Here is a 24,981-nt window from a genome sequence, read left to right on the forward strand (position 1 = left end):
GTCACTGTGCTGGGCACATAGTTTGTGGGTGTCTTATTTCTGCAGGTTAACTAAAAATGTGGGATGTCATAATCGAGCGTGAGAAGGGCACACTGCAACCTAACTTGCAGTAGATTAAACGATCTGTCTGAGGCAGAGTCAGGATGAGAGCCTAGATCTCCCGACACATGAGCCAAAGCTCTTTCCTGTCCCATCGTGATATTAAAAAAAAAACACCCCCTGGCTGCCAAGAGAAATGTGGTCTCCTTATGTATCCTTCACGTAATGTTTTACTCCTGCCTTCAAGCAACAAATCAGGCAACATAAAAATCATGGGGGAAGGGGCCAATCCGAGGAATTCATTAGAAAGACTACTATATTTCTCAGTTCCTTAAATGACCAATAAAATGTTAGTGGTGTTAAAAGGAGCTAAAAGAAAGGACAAACGTCATCTGATAATCGTGGTCCTTTAAATGTGAAGATGTCCCTACTTCACAAGTGTTCTCTGCAATCATCACCGACATTCCAGAAGCTGGGTTTTGGTGGATTAAAAAAAACAAAAAACAAAAAACACTAGAAAGTCTGTGTAGTGCAGAGTTTGAAAAAGTGCTGGGCTTAGAAGTAGCAGAGGCCTGGGTTCAAGTCCTACCTCTATCTGACACTGACTGGCTGTGAGAATAGGGGCAAAGCACTTTGTATCCCCATCTGTACAATGAGGTTAATGCATTGTCTTCTAGTGTTGCTATCAGCACCAAATGAGAGAAAGTATTTTAAACATGTTAAACCTTCAAGTGCTATAAGCGTCAATATCTTCAATAGGCAATAACATGGACGGTTATTCAACTATTAGCCATAACAAGCTAGGCTGTTTTCAAGGAAGGTTTCTGTACCTGATTTTGAGAGCACTCCATTTCCTTTTGCTACACCAACATAAACCAGAATGTTTACAACATCAGAAACTTCAATGTGGAGATTTGTTGTTCCAATATCGTGATCTTTAGTGGCAGCCACACCTGTGTTTGGAATAAGATTTGAATTTTCATGAATACACATTAAACTCTCATCCCTCTATTCATGTATTAATATAGAACCCCCCAATTCCAGTTCACAGTGACGAAATTATTTCTGCATTGGGTCTAACTAATTCAACCTGCACATGAAGGAATAGGCCATAAAACAAAAGGTTGAAATTTTCAAAGCTTGTGAACATTTGACAAAGGGTTTTCAAAAGTTATTTTATTATAGTTTATTCTTTATTATTTTACTGTGCACACTGGGCTTTTTCTCCATTATATTTGGTCATAGCACATTATTTATGACATTAAAAAATTTCTCTCAATGGGTTATACAAGTAACAAATTCTTAAGTATGGAAAAAAGCTCGCAAGTGAAGCCCTTGTTTTCTAACTTTGATACTGAGCTAATGATGAATACAACAAAATGGGAGATATGCTAAGAAAAGTTTGGAAAGGCCACAGAGTAACAAAGATATTTATAACGCCGTAACATTAAATGGAAACCATCAGAGGATTTAGCCATGTATCTGTGTAAAAGTTCCATTGTTATTTCTGGTAGAGAGGGCTACTCACCATATGCACTGCACAGTCTGGGTCCTAGGTCTGGACGAACAAAAAATCCTGGCAAATGGGAGGCCAAATTGAATCTTCCATCAGGATTACAGTATTCTGGTAACGGCAGGCTTTTAAACAGATCTTCATATCTGGAATAGTATAATACTTGAAGTTTTTTGGGGAAATTTAAGACGTTCAAAGTGCTTTCAATGTTAACAAGTCTTGCAACTTCTACAAGCCCCAGAAGCAAAAAACTCCACAAAAGGAAGGCCTGACTGTAAGACCTTCGTTATCTCTTATCAGGCAGCCCTGCCCCCCAACTCTTGATGGGGTCTGAGGGTAATGCGACTGAAGGGGTGAAGCCCAGAGGGAGCAGGGGAAGGGATCCAAGACAGCTTTCCTGGATGATCTCTGACCCAGACTCATACCAACTGGATTCTTAATTACCTTCTCCCCCAAATTACGGCATTAGAAAAGCACAACAAGGGAGTGGCAGAAACAAGAAAACAAGGCCTGCTTGCAGGGGCTTCCGGGAACAGGAGCTCTGCTAGGCTTCTCCTAAACCCAAGCCGAGGCCAATGTGGCAGAGCCTTCGAATTCCACAAGCTGCCTCTTTCCTAAATGCCCGATTAGCAAGGATGAATCTCCTCCACTTGGAAGTCAACCCCAATGTTACTAGTAACCATCAACAAACAACAAGTTTCATTTCCCGTAATACCTTGCCGGCATCATAGTTTTGAAGTCTTCTCCTGAAGGGCAGTCTTTCAGTTTTAAAACAACGGTTTCTCCATTTTTCATTTTTTGACGTTCTGTAAAGAAAATAAACTGAATTGCGTTTTTCTTTTTCAACAATGTAGAAGAATAGAGAAAAGAGAGATCATTCAAAAGCTTTATTCTCATTATTGCACAGTGCAGCTAAGAATTCACACGTGCTTATTTACTGAGTGTCAGGCTTCCTAATTTTCTATGATGCTACAACACAATGAATTATTCCTTTATGACTCCATGAAGTGCGAAAACCCAAATTCTCTTCAAGAGAATTTCTTTAAGCCTTTTATTATGAACAATTATATTATCCATTTTTAAAGTGATCTTACTCTCCAAAATATTTTGCTTCCACTACTTCACTTGGCTAAAGAAACGGTTTTTAATATCACTTCAAAATGATAAATAAGAAACTGAGGTAGAAAGCACTTAAATGATTTGCTTAAGAGATGACAGCTAAAGGTGGAGCCGGGATTAGAACTCAGAGCTAAGCCCTCATTTGGTAGACAACACTGTTTCAATCTACATGTCAAAGCTTAACTGCCTTCTAGAAATATCACTAATGAACAAGTTTCCATTTTTGAAGTTATATTTGAGAACAACAAAAAAGTGAGGAACCACATACTTGAAATGTCTTCAAAACCATCCCAGAACTCCTTAACGTTGGCATTTGAAATAAGGCTGTCTTTGCAGTTCAGGAGATCTGCCTGGTGGTCTCCAAAATCAAGACTAATTGCCTCTGCTTTCCACAGGCTGATGTTCATTTTCTTGTGGACACCAGAAACCACCACAGGCTTGTTAACAAAAGGTGAAAAAAAAAGTTAGAACCAAGGAGAACGTAAGACATCAGCTGAAATACACAATTCATAATTAAATCCTAATCACAACTGCTCAGTACTTTTTGACCTGCATTTTCCAAGCATATCTACCAAAGACACTCTAAAATTGAGGAAGTAGCTCCTGTTTCTTACCTTTCTCTCCTTTTCCTAAAAATGTTTATGTCTCACCTAAAGGCAAGGATCTGTGTCTGCCCTGATACCTTAAGAAGAGCCCTCAGCAAAGAGAAGGGACTCCATAAACATTCGCTGCTTTATCTTTACACACAGGATAATGGCTAAAACTTCTCACCTCCATAAATAAGCGCCAGAGTAAGGGTTTATTGTTAACACCAGAAAGGTTCTGAAAGTCAAATCTGGAATAGTGTGGAGTACCCAACTTCAATCAGTTAGCTAAACCACAACATTCATTAAGCACCTACGGGCCCAAGACCGTGCTAACTGATGAAGATACAAACATAAAAATGAGTCATTCCCTGGCCCTCAACGAGCTTGTATTTTGTAGCTAGAGAGCAGTACTGACTGTACTCTACCTGTAGCAGAGAGCACTTACTGTGCAAGTAAGTACAGACAAAATACACACGAGGTATTGTGAGGAAGGGAAGCACGCAAGGGAAGCAGGTGCCCGGAAGCATCGTCTTACTAAAAACCAGCCACCGGACCAAAATTCAGCTTTTCCCCATGTGAGATTAGCCAAAATCATCCCCTCCACACCTCTCCCCTTCTCAATAAGACTGTGAAAAGAGAGAGGGAGAGAACACCCACACAAAGACAGGACATCCTAACTTTTTAGAGACTACATCTACTTGAACACTCAGTTTCTGTACTGCTAACAGATAAACAGTTTAGATGTGACCGGGTGGGTAGGTGGCACCACAGTGCACAGAGCGCTGGGCTTGGAATCAGAGAGACTCATCTTCCCGAGTTCAAATATGTGACTTAGTAGTTGTGTGACTCTGGGCAAGGCACCTAACCCTGTTGTCTCAGTTTCCTCATCTCTAAGATGAGCTGGAGAAGGAAATGGCAAACCACTCTAGTATCTTTGCCAAGAAAACACCACAACGGGATCGTGAAGAGTCAGACACAATTGAACAATAACAATTACATGTGATTCTCTAAAAGACATGAAATCTTTAGAAGGTGATTGCTCATGAAACACATCGCAAAACAAAAATTTCTCATTTAACTATGTTACCACATAAGAGAGACTACATCTTAGAAATGAATTACTTACTGAATTCTCCTTTTTTTAATTATTTATTTTTAGTTTTCAACATTCACTTCCACAAGATTTTGAGTTCCAGATTTTCTCCCCATCTTGTCCCTCCCTCCACCCCAAGATGGTGTGCATTCTGAATACCCCTTCCCCTAATCTGCCCTCCCTTTTATTTCCCCGCCCTTTCTCTTATCCCCTTTCCCTTCAATTTTCCTGTAGGGCAGGACAGTTTTCTATACCCTACTGTCTGCTTATCTTATTTCCCAGTTGCATGTGAAAACAATTTTATAATATTTGTTTTTAAAACTTTGGGTTCCAAATTTTCTCCCTTCCTCCCTCCTCACCCACCCTCATTGAGAAGGCAAGCAACTCAATACAGGTTAACCATGTGTAGTCATGCAAAACACTTTCACAGTAGTCATGTTGCGAAAAACTCTGTATAGTTCCCTGCATTCTATCCCGCCCCATTTATTCCCTTTTGACCCTATCCCTCCCTTAGAAGTGTTTGCTTTTGATTGCCCTCTCCCCCAAATCTGCCATCCCCTCTATCATATACCCCTGCTCTCTTGTTCCTTTCCCCCCCCCCATTTTCCTACAGGGTAATACAGATTTCCATACCCAATTGAGTGTGTATGTTCTTCTCTTCTTAAGCCAAATCCAATGAGAATAAGATTCACTCATTCCCTCTCACCTTTCTCTGTTTTCCCTCCACTATAAAAGCCTTTTCTTGTCTGTTTTATGTGAAACAATTTACCCCATTCTACCTCTTCCTTTCACCTTCTCCCAATATAATCCTCTCTCACCCCTTAATTTTATTCTCCAGATACCATCCCTTCATCTTCAACTTACCCTGTGCCCTCTATTTATCTATCTATATATACATACATACAATTTTTTCCCTCCAACTATCCTAACACTGACAAAGGTCTCATGAGTTACAAATATCATCTTTCCATGCAGGAATGTGAACAGTTCAATCTTAGTAAGTCCCTCATGATTTCTCTTTCCTATTTTCCTTTTCATGTTTCTCTTGAGTCTCATATTTTAAAGTCAAATTTTCTATTCAGCTCTGGTCTTTTCATCAAGAATGCTTGAAAGCCCTCTATTTCACTGAATGTCCATTTTTCCCCTGAAGGATTATGCTCACTTTTGCTGGGTAGGTAATTCTTGGTTGTAATCCTTTCTCTTTTGTCCTCTGGAATATCATATTTCAAGCCCTCTGATCCCTTAACGTAGAAGCTGCTAAATCTTGTGTTATCCTGACTGTATTTCCATAATACTTGAACTGTTTCTTTCTGGCTGCTTGCAATATTTTCTCCTTGACTTGGGAAACTCTGGAATTTGGCTACAATACTCCTAGGTGTTTTCCTTTGGGGATCTCTTTCAGGAGGAGATTGGTGCCTTCTTTCCATTTCTTTTTTGCCCTCTGGTTCTAAAATAGCGGGGCAGTTTTCCTTGATAATCTCTTGAAAGATGATGTCTAGGCTCTTTTTTTGATCATGGCTTTCAGAGAGTCCAATAATTTTTAAGTTCTCTCTCCTGGATCTATTTTCCAGGTCAGTTGTCTTTCCAATGAGGTATTTCACATTGTCTTCTATTTTTCCATTCTCCTGGTTTTGTTTTCCAATGTCTTGATTTCTCATAAAGTCACTAGCTTCCAATTGTTCCATTCTAATTCTTAAGAAGTATTTTCTTACAGGGCACTGGCCCTAGAGTCAGGAAAACTCCAAATCCAGCCTCAGACACATCACACTTACTAGCTGTGTGACCCTGGGAAAGGGTCACTTAACCCCACTGCCTAGCCCAAAAAAAAAAAGTATTTTCTTCAGTGAGCTTTTGGGCTTCTTTTTTCCGTTTGGTCAATTCTGCTTTTTAGGGCATTCTTCTCCTCACTGGCTTTTTAGACCCCTTTTGCCATTTGGGTTACACTATATTTTGAAGTGTTATTTTCTTCAGTATTTTTTTGCATCTCCTTTAGCAAGCTGTTGACTTGTTTTTCATGATTTTCTTGCATCAGCCTCATTTCTCTTCCCAGTTTTTCCTCTGCTTCTCTTAATCCTTTTTGAGCTCTTCCATGGCCTGGGCCCAATTCATATTTTTCTTGGAGGCTTTGCATGTAGGAGCTTTGACTTTGTTTCTTCTTCTGGTTGTATGTTTTGATCTTCTTTGTCACCAAAGAAAGAGTCTATGGTATGACATTTTTTGTGCTGTTTGCTCGTGATCCCAGCCAATTACTTGAGTTGTAAACTTTTTGTTAAGGTAGGAGTCTGTTTCCAGTGTGGAGAATGTACTGTTCCCAAGCTTCACAGGTTTTGTGCAGCTGTTTTCAGAGATACTTGTAGGGACCTGTAAATTTTCAGTTCTTCCAAGGTGGCATGATCAAGGGCGAGGTGTTTACTCCTTTCCTGGCCTTTGCTCCGGTCTATGAGTGACCATAAGCACTCTATTCTGCCTTGGAACCGTGAGGAGGATTCCTTCTGCACCACCACCACCACCACAAGCTCCACCACACCAATGCTCTTTCTTGCCCCAGCACCACCACCCAGAACTGTGACCCAGATCCAACACGGGCAAAACAAGAGAATCCTGCCTCAGCACCCACAAAGAGATCCCTGCAATCCCCCTCTGATCAGCCACTCAATTGCTCCTCTGTCTGTGGACCGGGAAGCTCCAAAAGCAGCTGCTGCCCCAGGGCTGTGCTGGGACTCGGGCTGGGATTGAGCTTCTCTCTCACTGTGGTCACAGACTTTTCCTACCAACCTTCTAAGTTCTCTTTGGCATTTGTGGGTTAAGAAGTCTGGAAACCACTACAGCTACCTGTGATTCAGTTCTCTGAGGCCTGGTTTGCCCGTGCAACCACGCTGAACTGCGCTCTTCTCCCAGCCCGGCACGATACACCTTTCTGATCAATCATCCAGGTTGTCTTGGGCGGGAAATTTGTTTCACTCTGTCTTTTTCTGGGTTCTGCTGCTTTAGAATTTGTTTAGAGCCATTTTTCACAGGTATTGGGAGGGGTTTGGGGGAGATCTCAAGCAAGTTGCTGCTTTTACTCTGTCCCCCACCCCGCCCAATTCTCCTCTTAATGTCATTCCTAGGGCTAACATAACTTATCTGCACAAAAATCAGGACAGACATTTTGTCATAAAGCTACCGCTTTACCATCAGGTACAGCTACTAAATGACAACAACACAAGAGTTTATAACACAAGTTGTTTTCTTCTCTAACCCCACCCAACTTCACTTCAGTTATTAAGGCCTGGGGGGAACAAGCAAGGTAACTAGCTAATCAGAGCCATGTAAAATCTGTACTTAAAAGACTTCTCAAAACAGTCCAACCAGCGTTTTCCATGAAGTATCAAAAGGCCTGAACAACTCAACAATTTTAAAAAGCTCACTGATTTAATTTTTAAAAATTGGTGGAAATTTGCTATATGTGAGGCGTCATGAGGCTCAGTAGCACGCGAGGGGACGTAAAACGGCTGCAGACGTGATTGCTGCTGCGGTCCAGGCATTCAGTTTTGTCTGACTCTTTGTGACCCCCTGGATTATAGCATGCCAGACCCTTCCACTCTCTCTCTTGGAGTCCGTCCAAGTTCATCTTCATTATTTTCATGATGCTATCTAACCATCTCATCTCCTCTGCCATCCCCTTTTCCTTTTGCCTTCAATCTTTCCCAACATCAGGTTCTTTTCCAACAAGTCCCATTTTCTCATTACGTGGCCAAAGCAAGCTTCAGCATCTGACCTTCCAGTGAACAGCCTGAATTAATTTCTTTAAATGTTGACTGATTTGATCTCCTTGCTGTCCAAGAAACTCCAAAGTCTCCTGCACCAACTCTAAAGTGCTGATTTGGCAGCGCTTTGGATGTTCTCGTAGTCCAGCTTTCAGCAGGTGGTGTCTCTGTGTTTCAGTGTGCAGTCCGGATCTGCCCTAGCTCTCCTTCCAGGAGCAGCTGCCATCTGTAGAGATCTCTGAGCCCAAGAACTCCCCGTCTGGTGCTGCTGCCACTTCTTCACCCTCGATTTGTCAGCAAGTAGTAGGACCAGTTGGCACCTTGGTTCTTCTTTCTAAGCTTCACGTCAGCTTTGACACTCTCCTCTTTCACTCCCCATCATGGGGCTTCTTAATTCCTCTTCACTTTCTGCCGTTGGAGGGGTATTGTCTGCATAGCTGAGAGCGTCGATATTTCTCCTGGCAACCTTCATTCCAGCTTTTGATTGATTCAGCCTGGCACTTTACACGACATACTCTGCATGTAAGTTCAGTAAGCAAGGCGATAATACACAGCCTTGTCACGCTCCTTTTCCAATCTTGAACCAAGAGTTTAAGCTAATTTGTTTGGGTCTAACTTGCTTTCTGACCCACACTACAGGTCCCTCAGGAGACAGGTGAGATGATCTGGTACTTCCATCCCTTTGAGGACCTGCCACATTCGGGGATCCAAACAGTCAAAGGCTTTAGTGCAGGGAATGAAGCAGAAGGAGATGTTTTTCTCGAACTCTCTTACTTTCTCTGTAATCCGGGGAATGCTGGTAATTTGGTCTCTAGTTCCTCTGCCTCTTCAAAAACCAGCCTGCTCTTCTGATAACCCTTGGTTCACATACTGCTGAAGCCTAGCCTGCAGATGCTTAAGCATAATCTCGCTGGCATATGAAATGAACGCACCTGTTCGGTAATACGAATGTACCTTGGCATTGCCCTTTTTAGGACGGATCTTTTTCTGTGGCTACTATCAAGGTTTCCAAATTTGCGAGCATATTTAAGTGCAGCACTTTAATACCATCATCTTTCAGGATTTTAAACACCTCAGGGAAAATTCTGTCACCTCTCCCAACCTTCTTGTTAGCAATGCTTCCTAAGGACCACTTGACTTCCTTCTCCAGGATACCCAGCTCCAGATTAGTAACCACATCATCATGGTTCTTGGTGATGTTCAGATTTTTCCTGTATAGTTCTTCTGTGTGTTCCTGCTACCTCTTCTAGTTCTGGTACGTGCCTGCCCATTTTTTGACATTTCCCCCCACTGCCTCTTATTTTCTTGAAGACATGTTTTTCCCTTTCTATTGCCTTTCTTCTATTTCTTCACATTGTTCATTTAAGAAAATCTTTTTATCGTTCCTTGATAAAGCTGGAGGCGCAAACATTAGGGTGTTAGGGTTAGAGTTGGAGGCACATTTGGGTCATCTGTTATCCTTTTATTACCGTCCATAGGTTTTCTTGGCAAAGATACTGGCGTGGTCTGCCATTTCCTTCTCTAGTGGATTACCTCTTGTCAAGACTCCTCACGATGACCTTCCCCGTCTGGCATAGCTCACAGTCTCACTGAGCTACATGAGCCTCTCTGCCATCGTCCGGGGGCATAGTGAGGAGCGGAGATATGACAGCTAACCTTAAAGACCAACTTATAATCTAGTAGGGGAAATAAGGAGACATGGATACAAACAACAATAACTTAAGACAACGCTGGGAACGTCATGACAGATACAAAGCACCATAAAAGTGCAGAGAACGGAGAGATGATTTCTGGAAGAGCTGGTGTACAAGCTGATCACTGGCATGCTACGTATGGCATTCATGTGCAGAATTCTAGAAAAAGGCATTAGAGACAGGGCAACCACTGAAAAAATATTTGGGCTGAGAAAAAAGTCCAGTGGGTATCCAAGAATGTGAAGTGTTTTATGGTCAAACATACACAAAGGTAGATAGTGCCCAGAAAGGGGGGCTAGACCTTTAGAATAAGGAGTTTAGGCCAGGTCCTGTAGGCAATGGGGGAAGTTACAACAAGTTTCTGACCAGGGGAGGGAAAGGCCAAAGCTGCATTTAAAGTAAGAATGCTGTAGTGGCTGGGCAGAAAATGGACTGGAGTCAGACACAGGAGGTGTGGAGCTGGATCATAAGAAAACATCTGGCTTAGGGAATAAGAAGGAGAATCATAGATTGAGAGCTGGAGGTGAGCTCAGGCCACTTTTTGCCAACAAAAGCATGACAGAGGTGGATGAACTGCTCAGTCATGAAGGTGCTAATGAGCAGAAACCTCATTCTCTGACCCCAGGTCAAGTCCTCTTTCTACTTTATCATGTTGCCTCAGATGCTAGAACTATACAAAATTTGTTCACTGACTGGTCAAAATAAATGTTACAAAACATATTCTGATACTGAATTCATATAAACGAATATTCTGACCCTAATTCATATAAATCTGGTCAGAGGTAACTAACCAGAAAGTGTAACTGTGTTCTGACACTTTCTGACTGATAGATGCAAGCTGAAAGCCAACATGCCTTCACAAAGCAGTTTTTGGGCAAGTATTTGCCTTGATAAAAACACTTACCTGTCCTTGTTTCCAGCACTGCTTGAAAAGCTTCCAATTATCAAGATTCTTGTGATCTTGAAGCCACAAGACGCGTTTCTCACACATCCATGTGTGTGGCACATCCCTGGACACTCGATCACGCTCGTCCACAGCAGCTGGCTGCAGTTGATCACGCTGGTCCACAGCAGCTGGCTGCAGTTGATCACGCTGGTCCACAGCAGCTGGCCGGCCATCTTCAGGATCTCTTCCTGTTCCTCCTCCTAATCCTCCTCCTAATCCTCCACCTAATCCTCCACCTAATCCTCCACCTAATCCTCCTCCTAATCCTCCACCTAATCCTCCTCCTAAACCTCTTCCTAATCCTCCTCCTAAACCTCCTCCTAATCCTCCTCCTCTTCCTTCTATCACTTTTATGATTTCTACCTCATCTGTATCATCTGCATCATCTACATCTTCTACTTCTTCTCCTTCTTCTTCTTCTTCTTCTTCTTCTTCATCATCATCATCATCATCATCATCATCATCATCCATCGTGGAGGCTTTATTTGGTGGAATCTTGTTTTCAACAACTGAAGCAATGATGTCATCAAGAATGTTTGGCACAGTCCTTCCACTTTTGCCACTCTGTAGGTTAAAAAAACAACAACAAACCAAAACGCAATGCACATCAAAGCACTTTCTTTAATATGTTCATCTTGAGAAAAGATACTTTAAAATACATCTAGAACAATTAGTGCTCAATGGCAATTAGGTAATTATAAGCAGTCTGTAACTGCATCCTTTTTTGGGCACATAATTAAAAAGGAACTTTTGATAACGTCCCTAACTGGAAGGTTCTACAAAATGCAGTTTTAAGTGTCCTCAAGTTAAAACAAAATGTGCTGCACAACACAAAATAGGAATGGCCTTTAAGAGTCTGGTAATTTAATTTCATGATTATTTTACAGAAATGCTGTGAGTGTAGTTCAGTTTACTGGTAAAACTCAATTTCGAAGGCCTTGAAAAATGCTAAGTCATCTGGCAACCAACTCACTGGGGCTCCTGTAGAATATACCGGCGCAAAGGCGATGCCTGCATCCGTAGAGCCGAGACGCAGCTTGCCTGCCGTTGTGGTCAGCAAGTCCCGCAAGGTGGATCCTTGTTCATTGCTCTGGGATGCAGCAGGGGGAGTTTTGCGGTCTGGAGAATCAGAGTTATCTTGATCACTTTCTTCTTTCATAGGTTTTTCAAGGGGACATTCCTTGTTTTCTGAAATCAAATATTTTGCAAGCTTTTTAATATAATTACGACATTAAGTACAAGTATCACTGAAACTTGTACCCTTCATTTCATGGTGGGGGCTTTAATTCCCCTGAAAACACCCCAGAAGGGGTACCAACAGTCTGAACATGAGAAGATTTGCCAACATCTCAGACGTTCAGTTTGAGTTTGTGACAAATCAAAGGTGCTACAGCTAAGTGGCTACGGGGTGTGTGTGGGGGGGGGGTCACAGGTGTGATCCACTGGGACCCCTTCGGGCACACACAATTACAAGTGAGTCTTGAGCCACTGTTCACACCACCAGAGGAAAACACCTATAGCATAAGTGAGTAGGAAACATACTGACATTTAAAATGTCACGTTAATGAAAGACAAATGTTTGTTACTCTAGAAAATTAATGTTAAATGGCCCTACCCTCCTTCACATACAATGTAATTAAGGGTAATTACCTTTCTTTTCTTCTCTGGCCTTTTGTTCAGCAAGATCTGCTAACCAGTGTAGCGGGGACTGGGATTCTGGAGGAGTTAACTTGCTGTCTGTGCTTGTGTCACTTCTGGGGCTGGTATTACCATTAGTCTCAGACTTCAGAGGGGAATTCTGCTGCTGAGACTCAGGCATGCACAGAGAAATTGTGTTATTGTGATCAAGAACATTCTGCAAAACCTACAGGGCAGAATAATTAACTTAAAAAATATATAATCTCCAATCCTATAAACAAGTTACACATTAGTGGTTACACTGTCTTACCTAATAATTTACACAACAGCATCACAAATCAATAAAGCACTGTCATAAATATGGGACTGAAACCATGAAAGCTGATTCATCCAAATAACAAATTTTAATAATCAAAGACAGTTCACTCACCTGAGACGATCCACCATTCACTTCAGGAATTGTCTCAACTTGTACATTTTGCTTGTCGGAACAAAGGCAATTAGATTTAATATCGAATTTTTCTCTAAGATTGTGCATCGCATCTAGAAGATCTGTCAAAACTTCAAAATAAAGCAATAATAAAAGAAAAGAATGATCACTTATTTTTAAGACTATAAGAGCTACTCTAAAAACTACTCTTTACATTTAGATCTGGGCCCCTTTGTCTTTTTGCATTGGGTCTCATCTGCTGTGCAATGGGAGAGGGGATGTAACAGACTGCACAAAGACATCACAGACTGTAACATAGTCTTAATGCAGTCTCTCTCGCCTTGACTGTGTCCTCTTCCAGGTGCCTCCCAAGTGGCTTTTCCTTCCATCCCTGTAACAATCCTTTACTCTGCACCCCACGTTCAGAACTTGGCTAATGTCTTTGCTTCTTCCTTTTTTCCTGGCTTCTCAAGTATGAAGCGCCCCCTGCCCCCCCCCTGGGTCCCCAGAGCTCTACAATGCTCTTCATGCTTTGCTTTTCTCTCTCTAACTTAGCCTGGATACCCCCCTTTCAGACACATTTGCCTTTTCCACCAACATCTGCTCTTATCACCCAGTCCTGTTTTCTCTAAGTCCAAATTCCTGCAACTTGCACTGAAGTCTGATGCCTTCTGAGTTCCCCAGCAATCTACACCATGTTCTCTTTGCTCCAAGTAAACTGGATTTCTCAGCCCCCCGATGCCCTTCTGGCCTGCCCCTTGCCTAGTCTTTCTTTCTAAAGCTCAGCTCCAGAACCACCTTAAGGAATAATAAATGACTATGGCCTGGATCAAAGGAAGCTTTCTGTGATCCTTCTAGCTGGAAGTGATCGCCCACTCCCTGAACCCCACAAAACCCTTATCTTCATCTTTCTTACACACTGATTATGTGTCAACTACTTGCCCCTAAGTCTTATCTTGCTGACAGACTTTAACTGTACCTTATCTAAACCCGTACCTCCACTGGTCCTTTGTACATAGTAGGCACTTGATAAATATTTACTACAATGAACCCTCCATTCTATTCTGCCACTAAACACAGGGCAATTAACATGTGACTAAAAGAGCCGATTATAGTTTTAAGCAGTGGATGTTTTTTTCTTACCAGAAGCTGGTATGATCTGAGTTGGCATCAAGTGTTTGTGGTCATGAGGTTGTCCCTTGACACATTTCATCCAAGCATAGAGCTCTTTATCTAGAAGACAACATAATTTCTACTGTAATTTTCAAACATGGCTATTTAATATAGTTTATCTTGGGATGCACATAGAAGAGACCCAAAATGTCCCCTAAACATGAATGCTAGCTTCCTGAATGTTTTAGATGCATTTCTCATGTCTGTGAGTTCCCAAAACACAGTGATAATAAAATATGAAGTGAGTGGCATGCCTCAATGACAATGCTTATAATACCAAAGTTAACATGTGCGTCTTCTACTTTCCTTATGATGTCTTAGCATCTCCCTTTTGACCTTCCCCTCACTTTCAGCACTTAATCTGGGGTTATGAATAAGTTCAAGTATACTATTAATCATCACAGCATTTAGAGCTGAAAGGAAACTGAGAGACAATCCAGTCCAACACTTCATCTTCCAGATGAGAAACTGGAGGCCTGGAGAGACAGAGTGAGCTGCCCAAAGTCACATGGAAGTAAAGAAGCCAGGACCCAAGCCTAGACTCCACTGACTTCAGAGCCATTGCTGTTTCCGCTCACTGCTCCAATTATTCCTCTTCCCAATTCCCCAGCTGAGCAGGGGTCAGTGAAGCGGCTGTAGGGGGCCATTACCAACATCAGTCAACAAAGTTAAATGTTACTTCAAACGACCAGTGAAACTGACAAGGAAACAGCCACGGAGATGGCTATCACCTGTTCTGGTGGCTTGGTGCCAACCTTTTCACCAAACCAGGTAATGTGCCACGAGTTAGTCCAGCTAAGGTAAAGCATGGGGCTGATGTAGTACATCCATGGCACAGATATTCAGCCCACTGAGTCCACCCAAAAAAAAATTCTTCCAAAGATAAATTATTTTCCAAAGTTCTGAGTTAGCATGATTTTAATCAATATCACCTACTGAGATTTAAAGAAAATGACTTATTGCTGTCATCTAATTATTCTCCCAACTCCATCAAATCCATATGAACGGTATAAAATGTTGTAATTTTTGTAAAGACACATGCTAACTTTAAATATACTTCAAATTCTTATGACCATAATCCTCAACGGCTCCTTAGCCAAACTGACATACTGACCTTTGACGTATCGACCCTATTTACTGGCGAGGCCCAGGACACTGACAAATTTTATCAAAATAATAAAATATCAGTCATTATGAAAGTAAGAAGCCTATATGGTCAGCTGAGAAAGAGTATACTCATAATATTATTAGGGCAACTGCCATTTTTTTTTTAAAGAGTCTTTTTTTTTTTTTAAGCGATTTTGAGTTCCAAATTGTCCCCTCCACTTTGGCCCTCTCCCACCCACTGAGAATGCAAACATAAATGTGATAGCCATTATTCAAATGAAGTCATGCAAAAAATATTTCCGTTCTTTCAAAGGTGACCATCATATAAGGAGTGGGATGAAACTCTCAGTGGCCAAAACCCTTTTCCATGGTTTACATGCCTCTACCCCGTTAGTCTTTTGCGATTGCAATCAGTTAACAATGACATCAGAAAAAAGCTCCGGACAAACAACTGGATGCTTCTGCCTCGGGATCAGAAGCCTGGCTTCCCACGAGGCCTCACCTGAGTCTGTCCGCTTGCTGTCTTTAACAGCCACTTGAGTCTGAACCCTTCCAAAGTCTGGGATCAGCCATGTCCCCTGGAGCAGCTGTTTTAAGGACAGCTATGCTGTCCTGTACCTACCAAAACATATTAGCCAGGAAATGCAGAAATGTTTTCTTTCTTTTGGGTGAGGCAATCGGGGTTAAGTGACTTGCCCAGAATCACAGAGCTAGTGAGTGTCAAGTGTCTGAGGCTGTATTTGAACTCCGGTCCTCCTGACTCCAGGGCCGGTGCCCTCTCGCTGCCCCAGAGATGTTTTCTTTAAAGGTGAACATGCCAATCACAAAGAACCATTTCACCTCACTGGCATGAAAACAAGACCTGGATCCGGGATCTTAAGAGCCTGCCCACAGACCCCAGCTCCGTCACTGTGACTTTGGGGTAACTGCTTAACTTCTCGGAGCCTCAGTTTCTGCCTATATAAAGTAAGATTGGAAACAGATGGCCTTTGCATGCCCTTCCAGCTCCTGATTTATGATCCTACTATCTTTTTCCAAAATACATACCCCAAGATTTCAAGGCTCCTAATTCTAGGCCTTCCAAGTTTCCTAGGGTTAATCTTTTCCTATTTAAACAATAAGTGCTTATTGAATTTCCCTACCTTATTTCAATATGTGAATATTAACAGTTAAACTTCATTCTGAGTTTCTTTTACTATCTAAGGCACCTCCAATTATATCAACAGGCAAGATAATTTTAAATCACTATATACTTTGGTGAGGTTAGCAGTATACAATCCATTTCCTCAAAGCTTCCTCCAGATTTCAAGGTTCATTTGAACATTTTACTCCAAAATTAAGAAAGTGTGGAGCAGAGAGATTAATGACAGTAGTCATTATAATCTTTCTGATAAATACTCCTCAACTTAGCTTTCATAAAAAACAGGTCAGAGCTGTTGTTACTGAATTCTGACTAGACACGCCTTTAATTCTGTAATTAAATGGTACCAATAAGTCAGTCACTCAAATGTTGCTATTTGCTAGAGAAAAAGGCTCAGCCTATAATGAAGTCACACCAGAAATTATCTAGTACAAATCAGGTATAAAGAAAACATTTTTTTTTTGAAGCCACTAGCTCTTAATAAGGTTGTGTGGATAAATAAGTTTCTGAAAAGGGGACAATCCTGCTTTCCTCAATGGAGAAAGATGTTATAATTGAAGACAGAAAAACAAGAGTTGGAAAATTAGCTCTATGTCCATCTTCATATGTGTAAGACTACATGTATTCACGGTAAGAAAAACATGCCTGGCTTTCTCTGTCAGCAATTCTAAAACACATTAGAATAAAATCGTGCATGGCACTCTAGGTCAAGGGTTCTTAACTTGGTGGGGGTCCATGGATAGATTTCAGGGACTCCATGAACTTGGAGGGGAAAAAAACATTACATCTTTATTTGAATGTAATTGGTTTCTTTTGTAATTCTACACATTTTATTTTATTAATTTAAAAACATGAGTCTGAAGACCATCAGCCTCACCAGATTGACTGCCTGAGGGGTCTATGGCACAAAAAAGGTTAAGAATCCATACGAGTTCATGTTATAAACTGACCTCTTGAACTCTTCCTTTCTTTTGCTTTATAACAATCTAAGCAGACCACAAATCCACATTTTTGGCAGACCCAATGAATATTAAACAATGTGGCTTCACACGCATCACACATCTCACGGACGCCTCTCACTGCTCTTTTCCAGGCAATTTTGGCTGAAATGCAGAATAAACAGAATGAAAGTACAGAAATCGAAAGGCAAACATCTGTGTGATATAATGCAGAAGTGATGGATAAAGCTAATGCAGACCAATCACAACTTTCTACAAGTTATCAATTCTTTACAGGAATATTCATAATCACACATGAGCAGAATGTTTCATAGCTTCCATCACATGCACCACAGATTCAAAACTCGCCCACCTAATGATTGAGAACAATGATTTCTCTATCAGACAAATGTATGCGTAACGCCGTTCAGAGTGCTCACTTCAATCCAATGGTAAACATTTATTAAATGTCTACTACGTGCCAGGCACTGTGCTAAGTACTGGGCATACAAAAAGAGGCAAAAGGCAGTCTCTGCTTTCAAGGAACTCACAAACAAATACATACAAAGCAAGCTATAGACAGGAAATAACAGTGATGTTAGAAGCATAATCCTCTAATTCTACACTGAAACCATATAACATTATGACTTCATGAATCATAAAACCACTGTATATTCAACCTCATAAGGAAGACACAGAGCATACTGTTGTTCAGTTCTTTGAGTCAAATCTGACCCTTTGTGACCTCATTTGGGGTTTTCTTGGCAGAGACACTGAAGTGGTTTGCCATTTCCTTCTCCAGCTTATTTTACAGATGAGGAAACTGAGGCAGAGCACGAAGTGACTTGCCCAGGGTCACATGGCTACTTAAGTATCTGGGGCCAGAATTGCACTCAGGAAGATGAGTCTGACTCCAGACCCAGCACTCTATCTGCTGCACAACCCCGCTGCCCATAGAGCATATTAGGAATACATAAATATAAGCCTATGAGGCAATGACATTGCCCCAAGTAAACAACCTGATGAGACAAGATTTACGGGCACATCCCTATAAAGAGCAGAAAGCAAATTAGGAAGAGTAAATTCCTGGAAACTATAATAAACACAATTAATACAACTTTTAAAAGTATTAAAAATCCTTACCATCTTTTTTCACCCAGGACAGCGCTGTTTTCTCTGATGTCACTAACTGACAAAACTTGTCACCTATGATACTCAAGATGTATTTGGAAGTCTCTAAGTCTAGTTCATCATCATCGTAATTCTCATATGTCCATAAGCTCAGAGCTTCATCGTCATACTGGTCAGGAGATGAGAAGCCATCTATTCTGACCACTCCGTTTTTACTGAATGACAATCTGAAACAAATGATAACAAAAGGGTTAGATCGAGGGAATAAGAGAAAACAACTCAAAATGTTTATTTAATGTAAAAGGGAAACAGAAGAGCAGAACTAATTTGGTTTATCTTTCACAGAAGCAAAAAAGCGGGGAAAAAGCAATGTAACTAGTAAGTTCAGTTTACGTGAATTTCATGCTACAGAATCATTCAATTTGCAACTTGGAAGTGACCTCAAAGTGTTTCTATATTATCAGAGCAAAACACAAATGCCACCCATTTTAGCCCATTATAAAAAATGCTTTTATTCTACATGGCACAGACCAAATTGTCCTTAGCGTTGTTCTAAGACAGAATGAAAACTATGCCAACTTGACAGTTTAGAAAAAGCTAATTGTGGGTGAAATGACGTTTAGAGCAAATGAACTAATTCAGGAATTCCAGAGCTGACATTCCGTTCCACTTAATAAGCATTTATTAAATGCTTCCCATGTGTAAGGCACTGGAGATGGAAAGAAAAAACGAAAAACAGAAGCTACTGGAAGCGCTCTGTTGACTAGAGGATATATATAACATGCAGAGTCACAAGTCAGCATGAGATAAAACTGAGGAAGGAAAGAGCACTAAGCAGAGAAGTCTCCGGAAAGCCTTCTGCTTAGGGATGCACCCCAGGTGAACTCTGAAGGAACTGAGGAACCTGAGGAAGGTCTGCATTCCACATGGAGGGGGCAGTCCAGGTAAAGGCCCAAATAAGGCAGACGGAATGCCATCATTCTAAGAACGCATGATGGACAGCAGTGTGAAATAAGTCTAGAAAAGTAGCCTCAAGTCAGATTGCAATGTGCTTAAATGCTAAACACAGACGTCTGTGTCCCATCCCAGAAGCAAGACGAAGCCAGCAGTTTGCTCAGGGGAATGCCATTAGTTAGACCTGTGCTGTAGGAATATTAATTTGAAAGAGGAGAGCTGGAAGAAGGAGCCCAAATAGAATACTTGAACATGGGTGGTGCCTATGTGACTGAGAAGAGGATAAACGTGACAGCTGTTATGGAAGTAGAACTGAAAAGACTTTGGCAAATGACTGAATAATGAGAGAAGGAGAGGAAGGCAGAGAGAGTAAAGATTCAAGACTTTCTTTGATGTTGGAAACTAGGGCAACTGAAAGGGATGGTGGTGCCCTCAATAAAAAGAATGGCAGGGGGGAAGTTGGGGGCACAAAATGACACAAGTTCTAGTTCAGATACTGTGAATTTGAGGGGTCCAAGGGAAATCCAGGTAATGTCCAACAAGTAGCTGGGTGATATGCAAACAGAGCTCAGGAGAGACCTAGGAGCTGGACTGGTAGATCTGGGAGTTATCTGCTTAGGGACGACTGAATTCAAGGGAGCAATGAGGTTACAGACATGCAAATGGGTTCAGAAACAGAATCTTGAAGGTACTTGCAGTTTATGGGCAAGACGTGGAAGGCGATCTAGCAAGCTGCAGCGGCTTGCTTTCACCGCGAGAACAACACCCAGCCTGCTGCGTTTAGCATTTAAAACCCTTTCCAATGTGACTTCAAGCTACTTTTTCCAGAGTCACTTCTCACTACTCTCCATCATCTGGTCAAACAGGTAAAAGGGAGACGTTAAGAGGGAGCACCACCACAAAGACTGCTGGAAGAAAAAGAACGCAGCATGTGGGAGAGAGTCCTTGGACCAGATTTAGGACTGGAAGGAATCTTCCAGTCTGTCGAGCCCAGTGTCCCAAGAGCGAGTGCCTGGTGCAGGACTGGAATCCAGCTCTTCCTGACATCAAGGCCAGCACTCTGCTTATGGTGAAGGCTCGTCTCTTTGGAGCGAGCAGTCCGAGCAGAGCAGTGGGGTCAGAAGTAAGACAGTTGTCAAGAAGGGGAGGCCTGGAGGGAAGACAGTAAAGGCAGATGTGTTTACGGATAGCAGGGAAGGTGGCAGTACATAAGAAGAGGAGGAATGAAAACTGAGGCTGATGACTGAAGGAAAAGATCCAGAAGGAGATAGCGAGTGATGGGCACAAGCAGAGGGGCTGGCTTTCAGGAGAAGAGCAGCCCTTTTTGTTGAGGATGATATGGAGAGGCCTTTTATTTCTATTCAGAGTTGAGGAGAGAGCATGAGGAATAACTTCTGTGGAGAGTTCAACAGAAAATCAGTCAGAGAATAAGAACGTTCAGGCCCAGCTGGGATCAGATCACGTATCTGTAATGGAGACAGCAACCGGGTGATTTTCTTCTGCAGTTAGTAGTTCAGGGCTAAAACATGAGGAGCAAGAGAACAAAGATACGGGGGATTTAAGGGGAGAAGGCAGTATATAGCTGAAATTATATGAATTATAGGATTAAGACTACAGAGTGAGGAAAGTAAGACCAAAGGAGGAATGATGAAGTAGGAGAACAAGGTCACGCTAAAGTACAGTACAGAAGGACAGAAGCAGGGAGAGAGAAGTTAGGTGGTTGAGATTAGAGAGGATTTCTTAGTACTGGACCATGGAGGTTAAACAACTATGGGTGAAACTAGAAAGACTTGCAGGGGCTGATGCAAAATGAAATGTACCATATACAAAGTAACAGCAATGATGTAAGATGATCAGCTGTGAATGAGAATACAGCTCTTCTCAGAAATACAATGATCCAAGACAACTCCGAAGCACTTATGATGAAAAATGCTACCCATTCCCAAACAAAGAACTGATGGTACCTAAACATAGATTCCCTTTATTTTTCTTGAGTTTTTAATTTTTAGTCTATGTTTTCTTTCACAATATGACTATTACGGAAATGTTTTACATGACTACACATGCATAATCTCTGTCAAACTGCTTGCCTTCTGAATGAGGGGGGTTGGGGAGGGAGGAAGGGAGAGAATTTGGAACTCAAAAGTCTTAAAACTGAAGGTTAAAAATTGTTTTTACATGTAACTGGGGAAAAATAAAAATACTAAATAAAAACACCCACACCCACACCCAATTATGCATGACGATGAAACCAAAAGCCGATTCATTTCTGTTGGAAGCAAAAACACAGTATAAGTCACTGGAACTGGCAGGCTGGTTACCGGGAGGGCCAGGGTGCCGCAGAAGGGGACATCAATGTGTATAATTAAGTTCCTAAGTAAAAGGGCAGTGGTTGGGGAATAGAGAAATCAATTAACAGGTCCTTTTAAAATCTACTATGGGGATATAAAGACAACAGTGAAGCAGGTGGGCCCTCAAGGAGCTGACAATCCGCTGAAAGAACAGGTATGGAAGTCTTCAAAAGAGGCGGCAATGATCTGAGAGGTGACAGGTGACTGCAGTAAGAATGTGGGTAAAGAAGAAGGGAACGGAACAAAGATTTATGAAGTAACGCCATGTAAGTGCTTTATAAAAATCTCATTTTATCTTCACACCAGCCTTGTGAGGTAAGTGCTGTGATAATCCCCTTTCTACAGTTGTGGAAATGGAAGCAGACAGAGGATACACGACATTTCAGGTGGGGGCAATCTGGAGAGCAGAGGTGACCCTCCAAGGAGGTAAGGTTGCCAAGGGTTAGTGACACAGGACAGACACTGAATAAAGAGGGATTCATTATGCCAACTTGTTCTTTGGGCTCATTCTTCTGGGAAGCAAAAGGGAAGTACTGAGTACTGGACAGGATGGAGGGTCTTCTGAGGAAAGCCAGGCAAGATGGAAGGAGCACCAAGAAGAACCTTCCAAGACAAAGGAAGAGAAGTTTGTTAACAAAAGAATGACAGAAGCCAGAGCAGGCTAGAAGCGAACAGGAATAGTGGGGCTGAGGGACAGGGAAATAAGGGGAGGAGGTGTCTGGAGAAAAGGGTGTTGGCCTCAGCAGTAGGCCATTCTAAGTCACAGGGTTTAGGAAGAGTCAGAGATTGCTAGCCATAGAACAAATAAGTGGTACTATTTGATGGGGTGGTAATCTATCTATCTCCTTTGGTTTCATTAGATGTAAAACCTTCATCCAAAGATTAAACAAGTTACAGTATACATGCTTCATTTACTCTTCTACTACACAAATTAGTTTAGGGAAAAAAAAAAGAAAAAACAAGTCTTACACTCAGATGACTATTTTGGAAATAAATTTGATTATTTCCTATTATTTCTGATATCTATGTTGTTCTGGGCATTTATGGTTGGCTCTGAATAAGCTCTTCTTTATCCAATTAACTTGTAACTGTGATGGCAGTCATTCTTCTTCCTATCCAAACTACAGACAGGTATCTTTTCACAATGTCGAACGCTAGCGTTGACCTTTCTCACTCTGTGAGAAAGATCTCACTCACTCTCCACCCTCTTCTTCCATATGACAATTACATCACTCTTTTCGACTCTAAGACAGACTTTACACTCAGAGCGAGAAACAGGAGGTCATGCTCTGGAGCAGAGACAATTAAAAGGGTTTCTTTACCTCACTTTCTTTCCCACTTCCCCATTTTCCCCCCAGTTTCCTCCCTGCCACTTTCTCTCTTTACATGACCAGCAGCTTTCCCACATCCCTGAACCCCACCTTCCCCTCCCCTGGAGTCCCCTCCTCCCTTCCCTTGACACTGGCTTGAATTTCGTTTCAGTTGCTGAGACTCTCCAAGCATCATATATTCACTTGAGCTAAACACCCTCTACGTTGTTCTAACTAGTCAGGCTTGGCTAATTAAAACAATCAGATTAGTCTGTTCTTCACCTCTTCGGAAAGACCTATAAATTAGAGCTCATTAATGATTGGATAGCATTTTAATAAAAATGTCCTTTACCCGCTGCTTTCAGAACCAAAGAATGTGAAATTTCAAGGCATACCTCAGGAGCTACCAGTGTGTAGCACATTAAAAACAACCCCCACCCTCCTCTTCCCCAATGCTATATATTGGAATATCGGAATATGCTCTCAATAGTACTTTGCCTACAGATACTACGTGAGGTTTTCGCTTACACCCAAATTAAAAATCACCATGACTTCTACTACAAAGTATTAAAATAATTTTAAATCATTTAATCAACACCTGCCAGAAAGCCACACTCTTACACATGAAGGGAAAATGGCATTTTAAAAAGCTACTGCTGAGAAAAGCATCTACTTCCTGTACTATGCCTAACTATTTTTTCAGCTCAGTACTGTCTTCTCTTTTTGCTTTTGCAAAGTGACCCATTCCAGGTTGGTGAACTGTGTCATGCAAAGGCTTCACTAAAAAAGGCAATCCCACAGAGAAGATAATAACAGTCCAAGGACTCCTTCTGTCCTCCCCCAAGACACAGCTTCCAATTATTTTTCACTCACCGCCGGAAGTAGTAAAATCTACAGAACACTGGCGAGTGTGTTGGCTCTTCCCCCTTCTTACTTCGGATCAGTCTGCACTCTCTGCACTTCTGCAAGTTGGGGCCTATCTCACAGCAGGAGTCGTCCTGCAGAAAGGACTCGCCAGTCTGCTTCAGCTTCTTCACTTTACGCCAGTCTTTCAATACTGAACGAGGGATGCCGGCTGTAAGAGTCACACAGACATGAATGACCAAGACTATGAAGACTAGTTCACTTACACAAACAAAACTAGATTATGACAACTCAAGATAAGTAGCAAAGAAAGCAAATATCAAATAGCCAATTTAAAGGTAACAAATGATTTAAACACGAATCTTACCATTTTACTGCCCATAACGACTGGTCTGACAGTAAAGGTTCTAGAGCAGTGGTGTCAAACCAGGTCACTAATAGTACTAAGGATGCCTTACCGCCCTCATATCGACTTGGAAAACTACACATTAACATTATTTATGTTCAGTTTTATCTTTATTTTGTTAAACGTTTTCCAATACACTTTCAGCAAGACCTGTGTTGACACCGCTACTCTAGATATTAGCGGAACTGAGAAGAATTAGGATATATTTTTTATAAATTTCATGGTCCCATATGGTCGGCACAATAAGTAAAATTTTGAACAATGAAAGGTGTTTATTTCATAGTTTGGACTCTCAGAAGGTTTGAATGAACACATTAGAAAATAGGAGAACTGAGATTCTAAATTTCTTAGAACTGGACCTTGGCATTATCAAATACTCATGTTGTAGAAATAACTTAAATGAACATTAATGGAAATATCCCTTCATATCAACAGTAACTGTAAAATTAAAAATGCTTCCTAATGCAGAAATCTGGTTTATATGTAAGTTACTGATACCTACATATTATAAAGAAAAACATTCTGCGATGTAAAGCACATTAAAGATCATAAGAACACTATTCTAAATACAAAGAACATTTTTTAAAAGCCAGAAGAGAATTCTAATTCCAAAAACTATGTGTTTTGGTCCCGCTTTCCTAATGTTATAATAACTCTTCTAGGATAAATGATGTGTTTTAGTTAGGCAAACGGAAGGAGAAGGGATAAGAAAAAAAGAAGAAAAAACTACAAAGAAGTACACATGTGTATAGTTGGGTATTTTTGCCTCGTTCCTCTTATGTGTGATCCATTGCAAAT

General features: G+C 41.4%; 1 protein-coding gene across 8 annotated transcripts in view; it reads right to left on the reverse strand.

Annotated features, from left to right (window-relative positions):
* Window positions 1–24,981, reverse strand: part of JMJD1C (jumonji domain containing 1C) — a 240,414-nt gene that overhangs the window by 14,857 nt on the left and 200,576 nt on the right. For 7 of the 8 annotated variants that reach the window (XM_078150736.1, XM_078150734.1, XM_078150735.1 and 4 more), the window contains 12 exons: window positions 23,787–23,988; window positions 18,311–18,525; window positions 17,180–17,332; window positions 13,952–14,041; window positions 12,809–12,939; window positions 12,391–12,604; window positions 11,714–11,928; window positions 10,699–11,304; window positions 2,940–3,108; window positions 2,268–2,358; window positions 1,568–1,698; window positions 870–992 (listed from right to left, as the gene is read on the reverse strand). In XM_078150736.1, coding sequence (XP_078006862.1) covers window positions 870–992; window positions 1,568–1,698; window positions 2,268–2,358; window positions 2,940–3,108; window positions 10,699–11,304; window positions 11,714–11,928; window positions 12,391–12,604; window positions 12,809–12,939; window positions 13,952–14,041; window positions 17,180–17,332; window positions 18,311–18,525; window positions 23,787–23,988 — 2,340 coding nt within the window. The remainder of the gene's footprint in view (window positions 1–869; window positions 993–1,567; window positions 1,699–2,267; window positions 2,359–2,939; window positions 3,109–10,698; window positions 11,305–11,713; window positions 11,929–12,390; window positions 12,605–12,808; window positions 12,940–13,951; window positions 14,042–17,179; window positions 17,333–18,310; window positions 18,526–23,786; window positions 23,989–24,981) is intronic. The other variant, XM_078150739.1, reaches the window with a different exon arrangement.

This window comes from Phascolarctos cinereus, unplaced genomic scaffold (assembly GCF_003287225.1).
Source record: "Phascolarctos cinereus isolate Bilbo 61053 unplaced genomic scaffold, phaCin_HiC Scaffold_3;HRSCAF=262, whole genome shotgun sequence".
Lineage (NCBI taxonomy): Eukaryota > Metazoa > Chordata > Mammalia > Diprotodontia > Phascolarctidae > Phascolarctos > Phascolarctos cinereus.